Here is a 24,128-nt window from a genome sequence, read left to right on the forward strand (position 1 = left end):
ATGATCTTCTACTTTGTTCATTCAGTCTCTACTTAAATGAAAAGTTAAAGGGTCTTTTCTGGAGAAGGAAATGACAACCCATTCCAGTAATCTTGCCTGGAGAATTTCATGGACAGAGGGGCCCAGCAGGCTACAGTCCATGAGGTTGCAAAGAGTCAGGCATGACTGAGAAACTATCACTCAAGGGGCCCTCTCAAGCCACCTTACTTAAACAGCACCCTATGCCCCCATCTTTTATTACTCTCTCCTTATCTTGCTTTTCCTGTAAGGCATGCATGAATACCTGGCATATTTTTATTATTTTTTTATCCATCTTTCCTCTTAGAATGTAAGTTTCATGAAAGTAGAGATTTTTTGGAATATGAGGCTCTAGGCACTCATATATTTATTAAATGAAGAAGTTTACTAAATATACAAGGGTGTTGAACTGCATGTAATATTATAGTTGTTAAATACCAAGAAAAGCTTTCCTTTCCAAATCGGGAAAACAAAACACAAAATCATAGTATACCAACTGTGATGGTTAATTTTATGTGGCAAATCGGCTAGGTCAAAGTACCCAGATATTGGTCAAACATTATTTGAGCTGTGTCTGTGAAGGTGTTTTTTATGAGATTAATATTTAAACCAATAGACTTTGCATTATGTGAGTGGGCTTCATCCAATCAGTTGAAGGCCCTAATAGAAAAGGACTAATCTCCTTAAACAAGGGCTTCCCTAGTAACTCAGCTGGGTAAAAAATCTGCCTGCAATGCAGGAGACCCTAGTTCAACTCCTAGATTGGGAAGACCCACTGGAGGAGGGAAAGGCTACCAACTTCAGTATTCTTGGGCAGCTCAGCTGGTAAAGAATCTGTCTGAAATATGGGAGACCTGGGTTTGATCCCTGGGTTGGGAAGATCCCCTAGAGAGGAGAACAGCTACTCACTTATTCTGGCCTGGAGAAAATGTTAGTCTGTGCGGTCACAAAAAGTCAGACACGACTCAGCAGCTTTCACTTTCACTCCTCAAACCAAAAAAAGAGTTCTGCCAGCAGACTGCCTTTGGACTCAACCTGCAACTCTCCCCTAGTCTCCACCTGTGGACATACCCTATCTATTTTTAATTTACCACCCTCCACAATCATGTGAGCCAAGTCCTAATTTGACCCACCCCTTCTCTCTCTTTCCCTCTCTTTCTACACACATACACAGAGGTGGTTCTATTTTTCTGAAGAACCATGACTAACAAAGTGTGATATTACAATATAACATTAAGTACAAAAAGCATAAATTTCTCCAAATTAACTTGTGTAGTATTGTGTATATTACTTGCATAAGCAAAAAAAAAAAGTTTATAAACAATGATAACATATGAAAATAGAATATATTTAAAGTTACATTTAAATGCACTAATTTTAAAATGTGCAAACAATTTGGATTCAGAACCTAAAGGAGGATCATATAACATTCTCTTTGGGCTTAAAAACCCAAGTTTAAAGTTAATCATGGAAGGTAAAAAACACCTTTAACAGCTATTTTTTCACACCAAAGGTAATTTGCTAGCTCACTCAGAAAAAAAAAAATCATATCCCAAGTCAAAACTGTTTGTAAAATACTGTTTGAATTTTTTTTTTTTTTAAGCTTTAAGATCAGTCTGTTTCCTCAATCTGGCAAATACTGTTTTAACTTTAAAAACATGCAACTACATCATGGAATAATGAGTATTCTGGACCCTGAAAATACTCAAATAGATGTTAACTTCATCACTTAAAAACGATACTTGAGAAAAAATAGAGTGAAAAAAGTTTAAAATACCTTATAACTTCTGAATATCTAATGCATGAACATTTTTATACTGATATATCAAAGTAACAGTAAGCCATGAGCTTTTATCCAATTATCTTTTAATAGCTAAATAATTTCCAAAGTTGCCACTCTTTGGTGTACATTTTGGCATTCACAAATATAAATCTATTACTTCCGAAAATGACGTTCTATACTCTAATACAGCTGATTTCAATACCCAAATTTAACTATTACACATTCTAAATATTAAAAAATGTAAATATGACAGTCTGCCCATTAAAATTTCCCAATGATAATTCAGCACTGGGAGTCAATAAACTTACAACTTACAATATAATTTCAAGGTTAAACAATATGCAGCCAATATTATGCTCAGTATTACCCTCTGTGATCTAACTACTACTAGAATTTTAACTATAAAAATCAAACATACTAATATATAATTAGTTATATAATATAAACATATAATATATGTTATATAAACATACTAAGTATATAATTTAGTATATAACACTAATATATAAAAACACTATTTCTTGGAGTTGCCAATCATAAATTCTATGGGCTGAACATCAGGAGTTCTGGGTTCTGATGTGCCACTGATTAACTGAATGACTCCAGGGATGGGCCATTAATCTCACTAGTGTTCAGTTGCCTGAGGACTGAGAAGTTTACACTAGATAGCTGATTTCAGAGTGCCTTCATGTTGGAGAAGGAAATGGCAATCCACTCCAGTACTACTGCCTGGAAAATCCCATGGACAGAGGAGCCTGGTAGGCTACAGTCTATGGGTTTGCAGAGTCGGACTTCACTTTCACTATCCTTTCCTTTCATGCTGTGAAGTCCTGTGATCCAAGCCCAGGCCACCTTACCTGTGAGATCAGTCCCCTCAGGGAATAGGAGTAGTTGAAGTGGTTCACGGATATCACAAAAATAATCAATCATGTCTTCAAAATGGCTCTTGTCATCCTTCCATTTCCTATGAATGAAGATATAGGCAGCAGCCTGCATAGCCCAACCTAGAATCAATTTAACAAGTATTTACATATAATTTTAACCAATATCCACATTTAAAATATGTATTTTAGAGTTCTGGGGTTTTACTATAAATTATTTTCATAATGAGCGTCTCATGACATACCTTAAATTCAGCACTGACCTTGGATTAAATAACAGTTACACCAGAGGATATTCTTAAAGGAGTTAGCTAAATTCTAAGATTTTCAAAATTCTCCAAAGCCTCTTTTCAAGCCAAACCTAGCTATTGAAATACAAAGAAAAACTGCCTTAATATATATTAGTAACTCATCCAAAGTTAAAATCCCAAATTAAACAGAAATTTTAACCAAGTTACTATGTGTTATCAGGCTTACAAAAGCAGTAAGCAAAGGATCTGTTCTCAGGCCATGTGTACAAAGTCTTTAGTATTTCCCTTTCTGTACTACTCAATCTCTAAATCTCATTGCTATTTTCAGTGTGGCTTCTATTTTTAAAAAATGCAATGGCCACTAAACACACTGCTTACATTCCCTTTCTCTAAGGCAAATTCAACCTTGTTACTGAAGAGGCAGTCCTAGAAAAGCCAGGTTTTTCCCAGCTGGAATCCCTCCTTGGTCAGAAATGACTAGAATTACTATGGTAGTATGGATCACAACAAACTGCGGAAAATTATGAAAGAAATGGGAATACCAGAGCACCTGACCTGCCTCTTGAGAAATCTGTATGCAGGTCAGGAAGCAACAAACTGTGGAAAATTATGAAAGAAATGGGAATACCATACCACCTGACCTGCCTCTTGAGAAATCTGTATGCAGGTCAGGAAGCAACAATTAGAACTGGACATGGAACAACATACTGGTTCCAAGTAGGGAAAGGAGTACGTCAAGGCTGTATATTGTCACCCTGCTTATTTAACTTATATGGAAAGCACATCATGAGAAACGCTGGGCTGGAAGAAGCACAAGCTGGAATCAAGATTGCCGGGAGAAATATCAATAACCTCAGATATGCAGATGACACCACCCTTATGGCAGAAAGCGAGGAACTAAAGAGCCTCTTGATGAAAGTCTAAGAGGAGAGTGAAAAAGCTGGCCTAAAACTCAACATTCAGAAAACTAAGATCATGGCATCTGGTCCCATCACTTCATGGGAAATAAATGGGGAAACAGTGGAAACAGTGTCAGACTTTATTTTTGGGGGCTCCAAAATCACTGCAGATGGTAATTGCAGCCATGAAATTAAAAGAGGCTTACTCCTTGGAAGGAAAGTTATGACCAACTTAGACAGCATATTAGAAAGCAGAGCTATTACTTTGCCAACAAAGGTCCATCTAATCAGGGCTATGGTTTTTCCAGTAGTCATGTACGGATGTGAGATTTGGACTATAAAGAAAGCTGAGCACTGAAGAATTGATGCTTTTGAATTCTGTGTAGTGCTGGAGAAGACTCTTGAGAGTCCCTTGGACTGCAAGGAGATCTAACCAGCCCAATCTAAATGATATCAGTCCTGAATATTCATTGGAAGGACTGATGTTGAAGTTGAAACTCCAATACTTTGGCCACCTCTTGCGAAGGGCTGACTCATTTGAAAAGACCCTGATGCTGGGAAGGATTGAGGTCAGGAGGAGAAGCGGATGACAGAGGATGAGATGGCTGGACGGCATCACCGATTCAATGGACACTGAGTTTGGGTAAACTCCGGGAGTTGGTGATGGACAGGGAAGCCTGGCGTGGTGCAGTCCATGGGGCTGCAAAGAGTTGGACACAACTGAGTGACTGAACTGTACTGAACTGTGGTAAATATACCTGACTTAAGGCAGATACTCAATAGTCTTATCTGACAGTCCATGAAGCAAAAAAACCCCGGGCCATGCACAGTAACTATCTGGCCAATCAAATGTTTTCTCTCAGAAATTTTACCTGGGACCATGGAGAAAGCAAGTTGGTATATAAGACAAACGGAGGACAAGAAAGCAGATAATAGAGACAGTAGTACCTGGGGCAAAATAAAGCGGGCCCACTGTAGTGAAGGCCTAAACAACTTCTGCTATTGAGGCCCCTAAAGCTGACTGCGATCCAGAACAACAGGCAGTTCTCCACAAGGGCTGGTCAGTCCTTGGTTTCACCTCTTGAATATCCACAAGACTCCATCTCCCTTACTGCCATGTGTATCTTTACAATATGCTTTTCTTATTTCGGCTAGAGGGGATGAGTGGTAGTTTCTTGCAATCAAACACAACTAAAACAATAGTTACTGTCATTAGCTAGATACTATAGGACCCTGAAAATATATAGAACTATCATTACATCATTTAATCAATGATTTTAAAGACTGTAGGGTTTTGTTTTTTTGTTTTTTTTTTAACTTTACTTGGTTATTTAGTAAAGTTGTAGGACTTTATTTGGACTTTTTTTTTTTTTGGTTATTTCACGGCTAAAGTCACTGTCCGCAGTGATTTTGGAGCCCAAGAAAATAAACTCTGTCACTGTTTCCATTGTTTCCCCATCTATTTGCCGTGAAGTGATGGGGCCAGATGTCATGATCTTAGTTTTTCGAATGTTAAGTTTTAAGCCAGCTTTTTCACTCTCCTCTTTCACCCTCATCAAGAGGCTCATAAGTTCCTCTTTACTTTCTGCCATTAGAATGGCACCATCTGTATATCTGAAGTTGAAGATATTTCTCCCAGCTGAAATCTTAATTTCAGCTTGTGAGTCATCCAGCCCCACATTTCACATGATGCACTCTGCATACGACTTAAATATGCAGAGGGACAGCATACATACGCCTTGTCATATGCCTTTCCCATCTTGGAACCAGTCTCCTGTTCCATGTCTGGTTCCAACTGTTGCTTCTTGACCTGCATACAGGTTTCTCAGGAGACAGGTATGGTGGTTTCTTTAAGAATTGTCTACAGTTTGTTGTGATCCACACAGTCAAAGGCATTACTGTAGTCAATGAAGCAGAAGTAGATGTTTTTCTGGAACTCTCCTGCTTTTCTTATGATCCAACAAATGTTGGCCATTTGATCTCTGGTTCCTCTATCTTGTCTAAATCCAGCTTGTATATTCCGAAGTTCTTGGTTCACATACTGCTAAAGCCTAGCTTGAAGGATTTTGACCATATTATTTGGTTTGAGTAAGTACAAACTGGGACTTCCCTGGTAGCTCAGCTGGTAAAGAATTGCTTGCAATGCAGGAGAACCCAGTTTGATTCCTGGGTCAGGAAGTTCCCTCAGAGAAGGGATAGGCTACCAACTCCAGTATTCTTAGGCTTCCTCTGGTGTCTCAGACGGTAAAGAATCTACCTGCAATGTGGGATCCCTGGGTTGGGAAGATCCCCTGGAGGAGGGCATGGCAACCAACTCTAGTTTTCTTGCCTGGAGAATCCCCATGCACAGAGGACCCTGGTGGGCTCCATTCCATGGGGTCTCAAAGAGTTGGACATGACTGAGTGACTAAGCACAAGCAAGTTCAAACCAGAATACTATATTCTACAAATATAAATAAGGTTAGCATAGGTCTTGCTGACACGTGTTCAACTGCTGCTCACCCACTGTATGTATTGTCAGTGAGAGCCACCCGATAGACACCTACATCTCTCCTCTTTCACCTGAGGACACGCACACCCACAGTGCAGTCTGTAGGCTTTGTGTAACTCTGGAGTGAGACTGTGTGGGTCAGAATCAGGGAGCCACCACAAACCAGCTGGTCAGCCTTAAGCCATTGTCCCTCATCGATCCCAAATGTAATAATAAGCCTAATGCCACAATAGCATTTTACCTGATAGGAATTGTAAGAAATAAATAAGATTATTTAGCACAAAGTATTCAATAAGTAATCACTATTATCATTACTATGATTAAGTTACAATAATACCAAGGATATTGCGTCAAGGAACATAAAAATATAACAAAAAAATTTCCCATTCACAATTGCTCACCCCACTTCTAGTAACTTGGAAATTATAAACTCTATTATTTTAAAGGTCATGTTTTACTTTACTTTTCTATTTCTAACAAAGATTTAAATAACTTCACTTTTCTATTTCTAACAAACATTTAAATAACTGTCAACGTTGAGTTAATAAACAATCTTCCCCTAAACAAAGAATTATGCTTTCCTCTTGTCCCTCTTCCAAGATTTGAACAAATCATCCAACAGTTCCCCCAAACTGCCATCATTATTACTACTCCTACTCCTTACGTGTCACAGAAATATTTCTGAATATTTAGACTTGACTCGGTAAGCCTGTCTTGGCTTCTCGTATCATTTGTTTCTTATATCCCACATATAGGACTACCCTTGAGGTAGTCCTCCTCAAGGAATTTCTCTCAAAAAATGTTTGAGTCTTCATATCTCTGAAATGTAATTTTTGTTGTTGTTGTTCTCAATTTTGGAGGCTAGTTTTGCTTAAAACAGAACTTGAGACTTCCAAGTAATTTTCCCCTCAAAATTTCAAAGCTGTTTTGCCCACTAGTCTTCTGTAACTTGATATAGCTAATAAGAAGTCTGATATCAATCTGATTTCTGTAGATAACCTAATTTTCCCCCTCTGAAAGCTTTATTGACTTTCTCTGTATCCCTGGTTTTGTGAAACTTTACTAGTATGAACATAGTATGCAACTTTTTCACTAATTCGGCTCAGCAGTGAGGATACTCTTCTAATATGAATTTCTTTAAAACTAGGAATATTCCTTCCCTTATTTAAGAAAATACTATTTTTTTTTTCTCTTCTTCATTCCTTCAGACTTTCTATTTGGAACGTCTCTTAGGTGTTAAAACTTCTGGATTTTTCCTCTCATAATTTTCATCTCCTATTATTTGTTTAAGGAAAATCTTTTAGCTTGGTCATTTGACTCATTAATTTGTTCTTCTGTGGTGTCTGGTTTACTAATTGATCATTTCAGCAAGCAACTCTTTAATTTTCAAACTTCACAACTGGTTCCTTATCACAGAAGCCAATTTTTTACGGACATAGAGCAAAAACTATAATAAGCTATGACACATACAGACAGGAGTAGTTTTAATAAAAATGTTGACTGAATGGTTACTATGTGCCTAGTACTCTTTGAGGCATTGGTCATTAATTAATTCATTTAATTATTAAGACAACTATCTAAATTAGGCAAAATTATTCCGATTTTATGGATGAGGAAACTAAGGTACACTGAGACTCAAAGAACTAGTATGTGGTAAAACCAGGTTTCAAATGCAAGCAGTCGGGCTCCAAAGCTGATGGTTTTAACCACTGTACTTAACAGCCTGTCTGCAATATGTACTTGAATCTCTCTAAGGGCATTAGTTAAACACCGTTGATGTTCTCCTCAGAGAAATACCTGTTCTTCAGAGTCTCTTCTTAGACTTCCTCTAAAGCTGCATACTTTCCTCAAATGTGGATTTTGCATTGTCTGCAGTTGTTCTGGACTGAACACACTGACGGTTGAGCGTATTTCTCCATTCCAAGTGAGACAGCTGTTGCTCCCTTGGGGGAAGGGAGCAATAGGAAGACCCATGAAATTGTCATAAAACTTTCTAATATTTTATATATGTTTCAGAAATCCCAGAAAGGCAAGGAAAATGACTGAATCGTCAGCTTCTTAGAACTCTCCTCTGAAGATATGATGATTCTTTGTGCTTTGCCTTCTCATGTTCCATCTACACATCACTAATGCTTTTCAATCTTTTCTATTCTCTTCAACTTAAATGTTATTCTCTCTTTCATAAAAATCACAAAGCCTTGTGAGTCTTTTTCTCCCCATTTCATTGCCAATGCTACATGTTATTCATATTTACAGCAATATCCCTATTTTACTCAAAAAGCAATATCCAGATTTTTCTTAACAGTTTTCTTAATAGTCTTGAGGTCATCATATATTTATTTCTAGTTTTATGGACTGATAAATAACAGTGCAACTGATCATGTAATTTGGAATTAGTCTATATAACCTGCCTGTTTCACACTTTTTCCATTGGAGGACACTTTGTCTTATCACCTGAATTTCTCAGACAAAGATGGAGGGTCTAGCAGGGTTTATAAAGATAGATCTTGTGGGTGCTGGCATGGCACTGCTACCACCATCTTTTTTTTTTTTTTTCAAAAACCCCATTTACATTATTAGCACTGCATTCTCAAAACAGACAGGCATAATCTCTGAGCATACTCTATAGTCTAAAGATATTCCATAAGTTTAGAACCTGGTTTTCCTTGGCTTAAATTTTCTTTAATCAAGTTTTAGAGTTGGCTAGGGGGAAAAAAAAACTATTTGAGTGTATTTTTAACATTATGCATTCTTTTTCCATAAAAAGTAAGCCCTCCACAGCATTTTATTTTTCCTTTTTTCATTTCAGTGTAGATAAATATATAGTTAACTCTTGATCAGCCTGGGGGTTAGGGGTTCCTGCCCTCAAGCACAGTCGAAAATCCACTTATAACATTACTGTTATTCCCTCCATATCCACAGTTACACATCCATGGATTCAAACAACCACACATTGTATAGTACTACAGTACATATTTATTAGGAAAAAAAAAATACCTTAAGTGGATTAAATCCACATGCAGTTCAAACCAGTGGTGTTCAAGGATAAATTATAGTTACGAGAACCACAGAAATATCTATACTACTCACCTAATGTGCTAAAAACTGAACTTCAAAGATAGATTAACTTATCACTATTGTCCAAGTTTTTATTAATTCATTACAGTATCTACTATGAGATCATGAATGCAATGCCAGAAACAAAAAAGCAATGTGCAAGAGAGACGACAAACTGTTCCCTTCCACAAATTTTTAATCCTGAATACAGGGTGTGGATGCACCAAGGAAATGTTACCCACAGACCTCTCTTAAATAAGAATGAGTGATAATATGAACAGATGCAAATTTTATATCAACTCATATCACAACAATCATGAGCAAATACTATATTTACTGACTGTGGTTGTGCATAACAATGGTTATACAAATAAATCCAGGACAAGTAAGTTCTATTTCTCAGAATTTACAAAATAAATAACAGTACTATTAGATTATAACCCAAAGAATAAAATATTGGTAAGTTCATACTGGATAATTAAACAACTGAGGAGAAGGGACAAATCTCCTTCACACAATTACAAAGGATACTCCCCACTCTAGGAGGTGAAGTTTAATTCCGCTATCCACAACCAGCACTTGTATGTAGACTGCTCTTACTGAATAAAATAGAGGAGAAAACATTAATTTTGTGGTGCAGAATCCTGGCAGACACCACCTTAATCAAATGATTATAATTAATATCACTGTGATAAGCTAGGTTGATATAATGAACCTTCCCCATGAAATGAGTCAGTTCACATTTGTGAGGCTTTTCCCCCAAAATCCTTAACCCTCAACTAATCCTGAGAAAATGTCATGAGAAAGCAAATGTAAAACAAATTCAAAACAAGAGACAGTCTACAAAATATCCAGCCAGTTCTCGTCAAAAGCACTAAAATAAAGGAATGCCACAGAATGGAGGAAGACTAAGGGAATATGGTGATGAAAAAAAAAAAAAAATTACAGGATCCTATGGCTGATTCACGTTGAGGTTACACAGAAAACAACAATTGTTTTGGTTAACCTCAACAACTGTTGAGGTTAGACAGAAAATAAAAAACAACAGAAGCAACAATTGCTTCTGTAAAGGAATTATCCTTCAATTAAAAAAATGAATAAATTTAAAAACAAAAAACCAAGATCCTCTATTGGATCCCAGAACAAAAAAAAGGACACTGGGAAAACACTGGTGAAATCTGAATAAAGTTTGTGCTTTAGTTAATATCAGTAGTATTACACCCATGTTAATCTCTTTGTTTTGACAAATGTCACACAGTTGTGTAGGAGGTGAACATCAGGGGAAAATTATTGGGTAAAAATAGGAAATTTTTCTCTATTTTCTTTGCAAATGTTCAATAAATCTAAAATTATTCTGCATAAAAAGGCATTTAAGAATATGTAACATTAATGCAAACTTCTGTTTAATTAAATACATGAATAACAGCTATTTTGCAGTGTAAAATTAAATACCTAAGTGTTCTTAGTTGGGATTCATTTAACTGATTTTAATAGTTGAAGATTATCAGCACCAACAATACTAAGATACAGTTTGGGCCTTTTATTGTGGAAGGACATGTTGAATCTTGGTCACATGATAGGTCCCTGCCTGGTAGTCATTACACAATGGTATAACTCTCAGAAACATCAGACTTGAGTATTTGCCATAAGATTTAGAAAAATAAAAAACAAGGAAATAAAAAGCCACATTGGCTTTTGTAAACCCCCCTAACAAAGACATATGTGAACAACAGCTAATTCACTTGATCCCCAGTATTACCTTTCTCTTTAAAACTACCACTACAGTTTATAGATCTTTACTTAGTCACAACTGAAAGGACCAGTCAAGGCACTGGAATCCCATTATTTACTGAAATTAAGGTTGACAAACAAACTATATATAAAGCACACTGAGTGCGTCTCTCCTATCTTTTTACTATTATTGTAAAACACCCTTTTCAAAGTTGGCTCAAATTGGTCATCGTAAGATTAACTTTGTGCTTCTCTACTAAGTGCAAAGCAGACAAAAAACTGCAAAGCTCCTCCCCCACACTCTTACTGCTTTCTCCTAAAATTGTCCTGTTAAATACTATGCATTTTGGATAGTTTTTAGAAGTGCTTATTAATTTAGGCCAAAAAAAAAAAAAATCCTCACTTTTCAGTAGAACTAAGGGCGTGGAAAGGCCTACAGTCAAAATATGCTTCATACCTTGCCTGTGGGGAACCTTGCATTCTGAAGTAATGCAGGTGACTCAGGTGTTAGAGAAGGTACCCATTAATGGGCAAGCCAATTTAGGTGACCAGCTGTAGTAACTGTTTCTGCTTTATTGACTATGCCAAAGCCTTTGACGTGGATCACAGCACACTGTGGAAAATTCTGAAAGAGATGGGAATACCAGACCATCTGACCTGTCTCTTGAGAAACCTGTATGCAGGTCAGGAAGCAAGTTACAACTGGACATGGAACAACAGACTGGTTCCAAATAGGAAAAGGAGTGCATCACCCTGCTTATTTAACTTCTGTGCAGAGTACATCATGAGAAACGCTGGGCTGGAAGAAGCACAAGCTGGAATCAAGATTGCCGGGAGAAATATCAATAACCTCAGATATGCATATGACACCACCCTTACGGCAGAAAGTGAAGAGGAACTAAAAAGCCTCTCAATGGAAGTGAAGGAGGACAGTGAAAAAGTTGGCTTAAAGCTCAACATTCAGAAAACAAAGATCATGGCATCTGGTCCCATCACTTCATGGCAAATACATGGGGAAACAGTGGAAACAGTGTCAGACTTTATTTTTGGGGGCTCCAAAATCACTGCAGATGGTGATTGCAGCCATGAAATTAAAAGACGCTTACTCCTTGGAAGAAAAGTTATGACCAACCTAGATAGCATATTCAAAAGCAGAGACATTACTTTGCCAACAAAGGTCCGTCTAGTCAAGGCTATGGTCTTTCCAGTAGTCATGTATGGATGTGAGAGTTGGACTATATAAGAAAGCTGAGCGCCGAAGAACTGATGCTTTTGAACTGTGGTGTTGGAGAAGACTCTTGAGAGTCCCCTGGATTGCAAGGAGATCCAACCAGTCCATCCTAAAGGAGATCAGCCCTGGGTGTTCATTGGAAAGATTGATGCTGAGGCTGAAACTCCAATACTTTGGGCACCTCATGCAAAGAGTTGACTCACTGGAAAAGACCCTGATGCTGGGAGGGATTGGGGGCAGGAGAAAGGGATGACAGAGGATGAGATGGCTGGATGGCATCACCGACTCGATGGACATGGGTTTGGGTGGACTCCGGGAGTTGGTGATGGACAGGGAGGCCTGGCGTGCTGTGATTCATGGGGTCGCAAAGAGTCGGACACGACTGAGCAACTGAACTGAACTGTAGTAAGGGCTTCCCTTGTGGCTCAGCTGGTAAAGAATCCACCTGCAATGTGGGAGACCTGGGTTCGAACCCTGGGTTGGAAAGATCCCCTGGAGAAGGGAAAGGCTACCCACTCCAGTATTCTGGCCTGGAGAATTTCATGGGCTGTATAGTCCATGGGGTCACAAAGAGTCAGACACAACTGAGCAACTTTTACTTTTTCTTGCACTTTTACCATAGTAACACCAGTAAGTGACTGACTGAATAATCTTAAAAGCCCAAAACCATCTCTCCCAACCAAAGAATCTGTCAACTTCCGCACAGCTCAGAGCTTGAGCTTTATTAAGAAGTCAGTGAACACAGTCAAAACAAGAGCTTCATTTAACTTCCCAGGTGGTGTGAGTGATTAAGAATCTGCCTGCCAATGCAGGAGACTCAAGTGACCTGCATGGTGTTCTATTCCTGGGCTATGAAGATCCCCTGGAGTAAGAAATGGCACCCCACTACAGTATTCTCGTCCGGATAATTTCATTGACAGAGAAGCCTGGTGGGCTGCAACCCACGGGGCCACAAATATACACACACGCACGCACGCATCTCAAGGCAACCCTAAAAAAATTACTTAGTTCTCAATGTAATTCTAGAAAAAAGTATAATCCTGGTATACTGCCTGGCAGATGACTTAACTAAATTTATTAAACCTTCGTTCCCAGTGGGTTTCCCTGCCTCTTTGACAGAAAAAAAAAAAAACACACCACATCAAAACTCAGTCTCAGCCAAGGAAGTCTGGCAACTGAAACTAGAAAAACTTATTTTTCAACTAGTAGTAGAACAGCTAAGATGAAAGTGGTCTGTGTTATGTATCTGAAAATATAGTTGTATATGATATCCAGCCATAGAAGTAAAATATTTTAATATACCTATTTCTTCTGACAGTTTTCATATAAATTTTAATTCATTATAACCTCTTGATAAAATTTACTGAATGAGTAAATCAATTGTTGGATACTTTTCTGCATACATTGGTGAAATGTGGGAAAGAAGTTGTATCAGGATGCTCCGGGCTATGTTAAATAACAGAATAGCAACAGAAGTCTTACACCCTCGGTGTACGTGTCTCACATAAAGTGAAGTCTGGCCCCAAGGCTGGTTCAGAAACCAGTCTCACATTTCTATTTGGCCATCCTCTTGTATGCAAGATGGTTGCAGCAGCTCCAAGTATGATGTGTTCTCACAATAATGTCCCAAAGTAGGAAAGGAATGGCATTGTCCCTTCATGAACCTATTTTATTAAGGAAGAAAATCCTTCCCAGGGCCTCCTAACAAGAAGTCTCCCTATTACATGCCTTTGGTGGAACTGGCTGATAGAAGGCTGAGAAAGGCAATATGGGGTATTTTCATGTGCTTTCATGGGATGTGCTTATCATAGAAATACACTGTTAAAAACAGTGAAACATCTTCTCTGGCCTTAGATATTTTGTAATAGATGCAACAACACAGGAAAGAAAGCTGCTATGAGACCTTCTATGATTTAGATATAGTAGGAAGCAATAAGATAATCAATCTACCGTTTAGTCATTAAATGTTTAGGAATCCTTGACTAGAAGCGCCCTTTGCAAAAAGGGTCACAGAGGGAGCTTCAAATATATTTGCTGTAGAGATCCTCAGCAGCTGTTACTCAGGGGGACTAGGCTCACTTAACGAAGGTAGTAAAACTGATGTCTCAGGTGTAACAAAGAAACTGGCAGGAGTGGGCTGTTATTGACTCTTGTGGAGAGTCTTCAATCTAGGAATGTATTCATCTTTTCTCTTGAGTTGTAAAACAGAAGAAAGGCATGAAATGTTAAATTTAGAAAGGGTCCACACTATACCAAGAACAGCGGTCCTGGTGGGTAATTCTATGTTTATGTCTTTCTATAATTTGAAAAGAGGATTCGGGTGTGTTGTTTTTCATAATTGGGAGGAAATTTTGAGACAAAATTGCATAAAAATGTTTTATTTGCTCTAATAGTTGCCTCTGAAACTTATGTTAATGTGCCCAGCAAGCTGTGTATTCTCTTTGATCCTGGGAAACATAACAAAGTGAAACAGTGAAGGGGTCAGAGGCAATCAATGAGTTTTTAAGATGAGTTGAATTAATCTTGAAGTTGATAAAAAGTGACACTTTCTATTGATAGCAGCAAAAAGAAAATGGAGGGTTATTGAAAACTTCAGATATTAACCTGGTACTGAGGGGTGGGAGCTTATTAGTGCTGTGGATGACATAAAAGGCTGACACTTCAGCCAAAACATGAATGACAGGGAGTTGGTCAGTTGATAGAGAACTCTGTCAATTCATGTAAAACTACTGAATTTATATAAGTATGAGATACATGATATATAGCCTGCTTATAACATTGAAAGTGTGCTAAAAAAAACCACCTGTAGTAAAAATGATGTGTGCTCATTCACACGGTTGTGTCCGATTCTCTGTGACTCCATGGACTGTAGCCTGCCAGGCCCCTCTGTTCATGAGATTTTTCAGACAAGAACACTGGAGTAGGTTGCCATTTCCTCCTCCAGGGGGACAATGTAATATCCCCATCTTAGGGGCGTCCACCAAATTGGATGATATCAAAAATATTTATGGCTTAAAGATGGTTCTAGTCTTTGTGAATGTCCATTTTAATCAGGAGGAAGCTGGGTAGGAAGTGGAGAGTTTCCCTTCTCCCTGGAGTTAAGTTTGGTGCCCAGTATTATAAACACAATATTTCAAATAGAAAATTATCCATTCTTTGTACTTAATATACATGCATGCTAAGTCGCTTCAGTTGCATCCAATTCTTTGTGACCCTATGGACTATAGGCCACAGGCTCCTCTGTCAATGGGATTCTCCAGGCAAGAATGTTGGAGTGAGCTGCCGTTTCCTCCTTCAGGGGATTTTACCAGGGATCGAACCCACATCTCTTTCAAATCTCCTACACTGGCAGGGAGGTTCTTCACCACTAGCATCACCTGGGAAGCCCTAGGTGTTAATATACAACAGATAATAAAATTTAGGTGACTTCAGTAAATTTAGTGACTCTTAAAACTGTGTGAGAAACATCTTTAAGTGACTTTATACCTAACATAAATAGTTAATGAAATACAGTGAAAACTGAAAACTTGACACCATAAGATGGATTACCTTCCCAACTCATGTACGATCTCTGTTTTGTTGCGTGTTCATGTGTAACAGCAGTGCGCACTATAATCACTGTTTCTCCAGTGTTTGGGGCAAGGTGGACAACAGCATTTAACCAAGTAGTTTCTATTCATGACCTTTGAAAAAAGGAGAATGCATATACAACACCAAGAGCAATTTTTAAAAATTCCAGTTATTTTTGTAAATCAGATTTGACCAAAAAATGCTAAATATTTTGTCAGACAGGTTATATTCAGGGAGGTCAGACTTAGGAGAAGTGGTGTCTGACCCAGTTTCAAATGTCTTGCTAAAGCAGGACCCACAGGAGCCTCTGAGGCTTCATTCAGACTTTGTATGCCTTGATCACTCTGAGAATGGATAAAAGCATTCATCAGAAGTCATGTGGTTACTTCTCACTTCTTCTTGGTCTCATCCGGAACAATCTAGATAATTTCACAATTTGTGGTGGTTCCGAGTTTTTGCCACAATTCTTATGATGCAGTTTGACAACAGCAGGATTCTATGACAATCTACGTTGAAACCATGAGGTATGTGAGGTAGATTTTTAGTTGAATCCATGACCTGGACACTTTTTAAATCACTATCTCTTTAATGTTATTCCTCTTTTTGTGCTTTCTAAAAGCCCCAAACTCCCTTTGCCAGTCAAGTGTGATTAGTTAGCAATCCAGAAAAACCCAAGGAGCCGTGAGCTAGGTGGGCCAAATGGCACATGAATTTCTTGGTACAAAAACACCAGGCAAATGGACTTTTTATGACACCTTTGGGTTTAGTATTTCCCTCACTGTTACTAAGTAGTTATGAAGTTATCTAAAAGTGAAAATCTAGGTCTAAATCACCATTACAGACAGTTGAAATCTAACTATCTGAGATTTTTCTTTGAAATCTAATTTCACGTAACTTAGGAGACTCTAAACTGTTTACTTAGCTTACCAAAACTCTTCACTACTTCACTGGAATCTAAACAGTCTTAATGATCTCTTACATAACGTCTGTTACTTACATACTTTAAGAAAAAATTTCCAAATTCTAAATTCTCATCCCTTCTCCAAATGGATACTACAGATATTTTCACTTCCCTTTAGTCATTTGTAAATGAACTAAAAGAACCAGATGATTATATTCCAAACTCTGGTAAGCAAACATTTATTTAGAAATGATTATAAATAGCAACATTAAATACACTCTAAGGTCATGGCAATTGTCAACAAGCTAAGTCTAGCAAAGTCTGAAGCAGGATGGAGCTCACCAGTGAGACACATCCATTCTTTCTTTTTTTTCATTTCCTCCTGCAAAGTCCAACCTTAATACTCCATTTGCAGACACACTCTGTTTTATTTTTCCTGCTTACACTTTTGCCTTGCTTAATTTACTTTGCACTTATTCACTTTAAAGATTCTAAAATTGGGTTTTCTTTGATCCAAAATCTGTTCTCATTAATGGTTTGCCTTTTCAGGAAATCCTATCAAGTCTACATACACTTTATGGACCCACAATATGAAAGACACGCTATAAGAAGCTTGTAACTTTGCGGATAAGAAAATGGGATAGCTAAGAACAAAATACATACGAGCTCAAAATGAGAAGAGACAGTTTAACAATGACAGTTTAACAAGAGACAGTTTAAAAATGACTATACCACTGTAGAGCAGGAGGAAGTAAAAATTAGGCGGTCAGGAAAACAGAATGTGGGTCTGTGAGACACTGGAAAAATCAGAGGTCTGATACAGATCTCTGTAATGCAAAAGGTGAGAGTGTAGATGTCCCAAAAGGAACTACAGAAATAAAAGGCAGCAGCAATACTGTACTGGCATTTAATTTAATATTTACAATCACCCAATAAAGCTGTATTACTTCTTTGTTAAATTGAGATATAAGAGGCAAATAACATTAGGCATAACAGTTTTAGGTGTTCAACAAAATGATTCCACATATGTATACTCACAGAATGATGACATAGTAGGTCTAAGTTAACATCTATAACCGCATGTAGTTACAGATTTTTTTCTAAAGACCAGAATTTTTAACATCTATTCTCAGAAACTTTCAAACATACAGTAGAATATTATTAACTACAGTCACCATGCTATACATTACATCCTCATAACTTATTTATATTATGACTGGAAGTTTGTGCCTTCTTACCAACCTCACCCATTTTGCCCATCCCCAAATCCTAGCCTCTAACAACCACCATCCATTCTCTATTTTCAGTTCAGGTTCTTTTGGGTTTGCGTTGTTTTATTTGGGGGGACTGCACATGTAAGTGAGATCACATGGAATTCTCTATCTTTATACTTAGCATGATGCCCTCAAAGTCTATCCAGGTGATACAAATTACAGAATATCCTTTTCTATATCTGAATAATATATGCCACTGTCTATATTTACCATTTTCTTTATCCATTCATCTACCAATGGACACAAGTTGTTTCCATCTCTTGGTTATTGTAAATAACATTGCAATAATCATGGGATGCAGATATCTTTTCAAGTTAGTGTGTTTGATTTCTTCCAATAAATATCCAGAAGTAGAATTGCTGGATCATATGGTAGTGCCATTTTAAATCTGTATAGTTTTCCACCATGTATGTATCAATGTACATTCCTATCCACAGTGCACCAAGGTTCCTTTTTCTCTACATCCTCCCAACACTTACTATTTCTGTTTTTTGACTGCAGCCCTTGTAACAAGTGTGATGTGGTATCTCATGGCTTTTGATTTGCATCTCCCAGATGATTAGTGCTGTTGAACACATTTTCATGTACCTGTTGGCCATCTGTACATCTCTTTGGGAAAATGTCCATTTATGTTCTGTGCCCATTTCTTAATTGAACTGTTATTTTGTTATTGAGTTCTGTGAGTTCTTCATATATTTTGAATATTGACCCTTTGTCAGATAATATGATTTGCAAATATTTTTCTCCCATTCCAGAGGCTGCCTATTTATTTTGTGGATGGTTTCCTTTCTTGTGCTGAAGATTTTCAGTCTGAGGTAGTACAACTTATTTTTGCTTTTGTTTCCTTTGCTTTTGGTACCAAATCCAAAAAATCATCACCAAGAATAATGTCTAGGAGCTTGCCACCTATTTTTCATTCCAGGACCTTTAAGGTTTCAGGCCTTATGTTCAAGTCTTTATTCCATTTTGAGTTAGTTTTTGTATATGGTGTAGATAGTAGTCCAGTTTTCACAATACTTTTTATTGAAAAGACTATCCCTTCTTTACTGTATACTCTTGGTTCTTGTGTCATAAATTAATTGACCATATACGTGTGGGTTTATTTCTGGGCAGTATTCTGTTGTATTGATCTATTTGTCTGTTTATATGCCAATGCCATACTGTTCTGATTACTCTAGTTCTATAGTATAGCCTAAAATCAGGGAATGTTATACCTGTAGCTTTGTTCTTCTTTCTCAAGATTGCTTTGGCTATTCTGAGCCTTTGCAGTTTCATACAAACTTTAGGACTGTTCGTTATATTTCTGTCAAAAAATGCCAGCTATGAAAACTATGAAATTGGTTTTGAAACAATTTCAAACTGAAAACCATGCTTTCAATCCACAGCATAAAATATCCTTACACTTATTTGTCTTCTTCAACTTCTTTCATCAATATTGTATAATTTTCGGTATTTCACCTTCTTGGTTAAATTTATTCCTACTTTACTCTTTGATGGAATTGTAAATGGGGTTATATTCTTAGTTTCTCTTTCTGATTAGTTTGTTATTAGCACATAGCGATGCGACAGATTTTTGTGTATTAATTCTGTATTGTGCAACCCCAATGAATTCACGTATCCTAACAGTTTTTGTGGGAGTCTTAAGAGTTTTCTATATGTAATATGATATTTGCAAATAGTGATGGTTTTACTTTTTTCCATTCTGGATGCTAATTTTGCCTAATTGTTCTGGCTAGAACTTCCAATATAATGTTGAATAAAAATGGATAGTATGGGCATCCTTGTCTTATTCCTTAACTTAGAAGTTTTCATTACTATTAAGTCTGATGACTATGAGCTTGTCATCGATGGCCTTTAATACACTGAAATACATTTCTTCTATACCCGTCATATTGGGAGTTTTAGTCACTGATGTATGTTAAATTTTGACAAATATTTTTCTTGTTATTGCCTCTATTGCATGTATGGAGATGATAAGATAATTTTTATCCTTCCTTTTGCCAGTGTGGTATATCTCACTGACTGATTTACAGATGTCAAATCATTTTTGCATCCCTAGGATAAATTTCACTTGATCATAATGCATTATCCTTTTAGTGTATTGCTGAATTTTGTTTGCTAATATTTTGTCCAGGAATTTTACATCTATGTTCACTGGGGATACTGGCCTATAATTTTCTTTTGTGGCATCTTCGGTTTTGGTATTGAGGTAACGCTGGCATCATAAAATGACTTTAGACGTGTTCCCTTCTCTTCTAATTTTTTGGAAGAGATTGAGAAGGATTAGCATTATTTTTTTTTAAATATTAGGTAGGAATTCACTACTGAAGTCATCTAGACTTCTGTTTGTTGGGGGGTTTATGATTACTGATTCAATCTCCTTACTAGTAGTGTCTCTGTTCAGTCTTTCTGTTTCTTTGATTCAGTCTCACTAAGTCATATGTTTCTAGGAGTTCATCCATTTCTTTTAGCTTGTCCAACTTATTGACATATAATAATTATTTATAGCAGTCTCTCATGATTTCTTGTATTTCTGTGGTATCAGATGTACCTATTCGCTTTCATTTCTGATTTATTTGTGTCCTCTCTAGCTAAAGCTTTGTCAATTTTGTCTTTTCAAAAGACCAACTTAATTTTACTGATCTTTTTTGTTGTCTTTTTAGTCCTTCTTCCATTTCTTTCTTTCCTGCCTTCTAACTTATTTCCTTCCTTCTAACTTTGGGCTTCATTTGGTCTTTTTTTTCCCCTAATCCCCTGAGGTGTAAAGATAGGTTGTTTATTGAATTCCCCTCTTAGAGTTACTTTTTAATGCATCCCATAAGTTTTGGTGTGTTGTATTTCCATTTGTTTCAAGGTATTTTTAAATTTCTCTTTTGATTTCTTCTTTGACCCATAGGTTATTCAGCAGCACGTTATTTAATTTCCACATATAAGAAAATAACTGGAAAAATTCAAATAATTTATTTCTAGTTTCATAACACTATGATTGAAAGTTTCCTTGACGTGATTTCAATCTTCTTAAATGTAATAAAACTTGTTTTGACGTGATTTCAATCTTCTTCAATGTAATAAAACTTGTTTTGCAGCCTAACATATGATCTATTGCGGAGAATATTCCATGGGAAAATGAGAGAAGTGTGTTATTTTATTGCTTTTGAATGGTGTGTGTGCGTGGAAGTCGCTCAGTCGTGTCTGACTCTTTGTGACCCATGGACTGCACAGTCCATGGAATTTGGAATGTTTTATGTGTCTATTATAAACTATACTAGACCAATTGGACTTATGGCCAATGTTTCCTTATTAATTTCCTGTCTGGATGACCACCCATTGATGAAAGTCATCTACTATTGATTACTGCTATTTCTCACTTAGGTCTGTTAATATTTTTTTATATATTTAGGTGTTCCTATGTTGGATCCATAAATATTTACATATGTTACATCCTGTCGTTGGACTGACCCCTTCATCATTATGTAATGACCCTGTCTTTTATCAAAGACTGTCTTAAAGTCTGTTTTGTCTGATATGAAATCCAGCTAACTCAGCTTTCTTTTTATTTCTGCTGCATGGATTATCTTTTAATTACTGATAGCTATGTTCTTACTGCCAATTGGTTGCTTTGTGGCTCTTTTAGAATTCTTTTGTTCCTTTCTTTCTCTCTTGCTTCATTCCTTTTTTTTAAAATTTAAATTTATTTATTTTAATTGGAGGCTAATTACTTTACAATATTGTATTGGTTTTGCCATACATCAACATGAATCCGCCACAGGTGTATACATGTTCCCCATTCTGAACCCCACTGCCACCTCCCTCTTGCTTTATTCCTTTGTGATTTTCAGTAGTGGTGGGCTTAGATTCCTTATTCTCGATCATTTGTGCATCCACTATAGATTTTTGCTTTATGGTTACTATGAGACATAAAATAATATTGTTTTAAGTTAATAACAACTTAATTTGGAACACATTCTAAGGCTATACATTTTTACTACTCCATATTTTGTTTCTGATGTCACAACTTACATCATTTTATCTTCTGTATCCCTTAATTACTGTAGTTACAATTATTGTTAATACTTCTGTCTTAAAATTTATTTTAGCTTTAGAAGTAGTTAACTCACAAACCTTACATTAGATTATTCTAAATTTTACTATATATTTGTATTTACCAAGGATATTTATTGTCTCCCAGTACTAATTAGCACCTTTTCTTTTCAGCCTAAAGAAGTCCCTTTAACATTTCTTTGTAAGGCCAGTCTAGAGGTGACGGACTCCTTGAGCTTTTGCTTATCTGTATCTCTCCTTCAATTCTGAAGGAGATAACTTTGTCAGATACAGTCTTCTTGTTTGGCAGTTTTAAAATTTCAGCACTTTGAATATAGCATGTCACTCCCTTCTGGTGTGCAAAGGTGCTTCTGAAAAATAAGCTGATGATCTTATGGGAATTCCCTTGTACATAACATGTTTTGCACTTGATGCTTTTAAAATTCTCTCCATGTCTTTGGATTTCAACACTTTAATTATGTGTCTTGACATGAGTTATCTTTTTGACGTTAAGTTCATCTTCTTTGGAACTGTTTCCTTCCCCAGGTTGGGGCAGTTTTTAGCCACTGTTTCTTCAAATAAGTTTTCTGCCCTTTCCCTTTTCTCTTCTCCTTCTGGGACCCCTGTAATGCAAATGCAAGGCTTCTTGATATTTCCCATAATTCCCTTAGTAGAAGTAATAGTGTTAGTTGCTCAGCTGTGTCTGACTCTTTGCAACCACATAAACTGTAGCCTGCTAGGGCTGTCCATGGGAATCTCCAGGGATAGTTCCCTTAAGTTATTTTCAATCTTTCATTTTTTCTGTTTGCTGCCTTGATTGGAAAATTGTATGGCTCCATCTTCAAGTTCACTGACCTTTTCTGCTGCTTTATCTAAACTGTTACACTCCTATGTTTTCAGTTTGGTTACTGAGTTCTCCAGCACTGTGAGTTCTTTCTCATATCTTCTATCTCTGTTAAACTTCTCATGTATTGTTCTCCTGAGCTCAGTGAGCATCTCTAGGACTACTGTTTTGAACTTTTTACCACCAGGTAAATCACTCCTCTCCAGTTCATTTAGGTCTTTTTCTAAGGTTTTATTTTGTTCTGTCATTTGGAATATATTCCTCTGTCTCTTCATTTTCCTTGACTGTGTTCATATTTATGCATTAGATAAAACACCTACCCCTCTCAATCTTGAAGGAGTGTCCTCGTGTAGGAGATGAACCATTCAACCATACTCTAGTTCTTGGTTGTCTCACCTTCTGTGATTGTCCAAGCAGCCTACCTACTCTATTCTTAGTGGCTCCCAGTAGTTGAGGACAGATGTGCCAATAGAGAGGATGTCAACACCTTGATTCAGGCCAACTGGAGGTCACACCCTCAGACAGCAGCTTTTAAATTATGCAAATATACTTCTCTCCTTTTAGGAGAAGACCTGGAGATGGGCTTTTCTGCCTGATCCCTTCACACTGAGCCCTAGAGCAATGGTTAGCTAAGAATTGTTTCTTCTTTGGTTGCTACCATCCCACTGTCCCCACCCCCATCACTGAACACAAACCTCTGGTTACAAGAGCCAGACTCCCAAGGGATGTATTCTCTGGGTAACAGCCATAAAGTCAGAGTGCCAGACAAGTATATAAGCTCCCTTCTCAGAGACACTGGTGACCACCCTCCAAGGTCTCTGGAGAGGATTACAGTGCCCTTAGAAGTGTGTTTTATTAGAACCCTGCCCCTCTGGCTACAGCAAGGAAGACAAGCAAATCTTTCACAGATAGTCCCTCTTTCACAGCAAGACTGGGTGCTTTCTATTCAGCTGCCTTTGCACTGGATCCGGGAGTACAGGAACACAAGTATGCAAGAGCCCTTTAAAAATTATTTCACTATCCTATTTTATATAGGTTTAGTTTCCTATTTATCCTATATGAGACTCACAGATGTAAAACTATTGGTTTTCAAAGTTAGATGTTTTGAAGACTCCTCTCTCAGGTGTCAGTGTTAAAATTGGGGAGCTAAATGTGA

The 24,128-nt window shown here is 37.2% G+C and overlaps 1 protein-coding gene across 2 annotated transcripts in view; it reads right to left on the reverse strand.

The window, feature by feature from the left end:
- LCLAT1 (lysocardiolipin acyltransferase 1) overlaps positions 1-24,128 on the reverse strand; it is a 190,526-nt gene that overhangs the window by 78,793 nt on the left and 87,605 nt on the right. For both annotated transcript variants that reach the window (XM_018055478.1, XM_018055477.1), the window contains one exon: positions 2,659-2,805. In XM_018055478.1, the coding sequence (XP_017910967.1) occupies positions 2,659-2,805 (147 nt within the window). The remainder of the gene's footprint in view (positions 1-2,658; positions 2,806-24,128) is intronic.

Source organism: Capra hircus, chromosome 11 (assembly GCF_001704415.2).
Source record: "Capra hircus breed San Clemente chromosome 11, ASM170441v1, whole genome shotgun sequence".
Classification (NCBI taxonomy): domain Eukaryota; kingdom Metazoa; phylum Chordata; class Mammalia; order Artiodactyla; family Bovidae; genus Capra; species Capra hircus.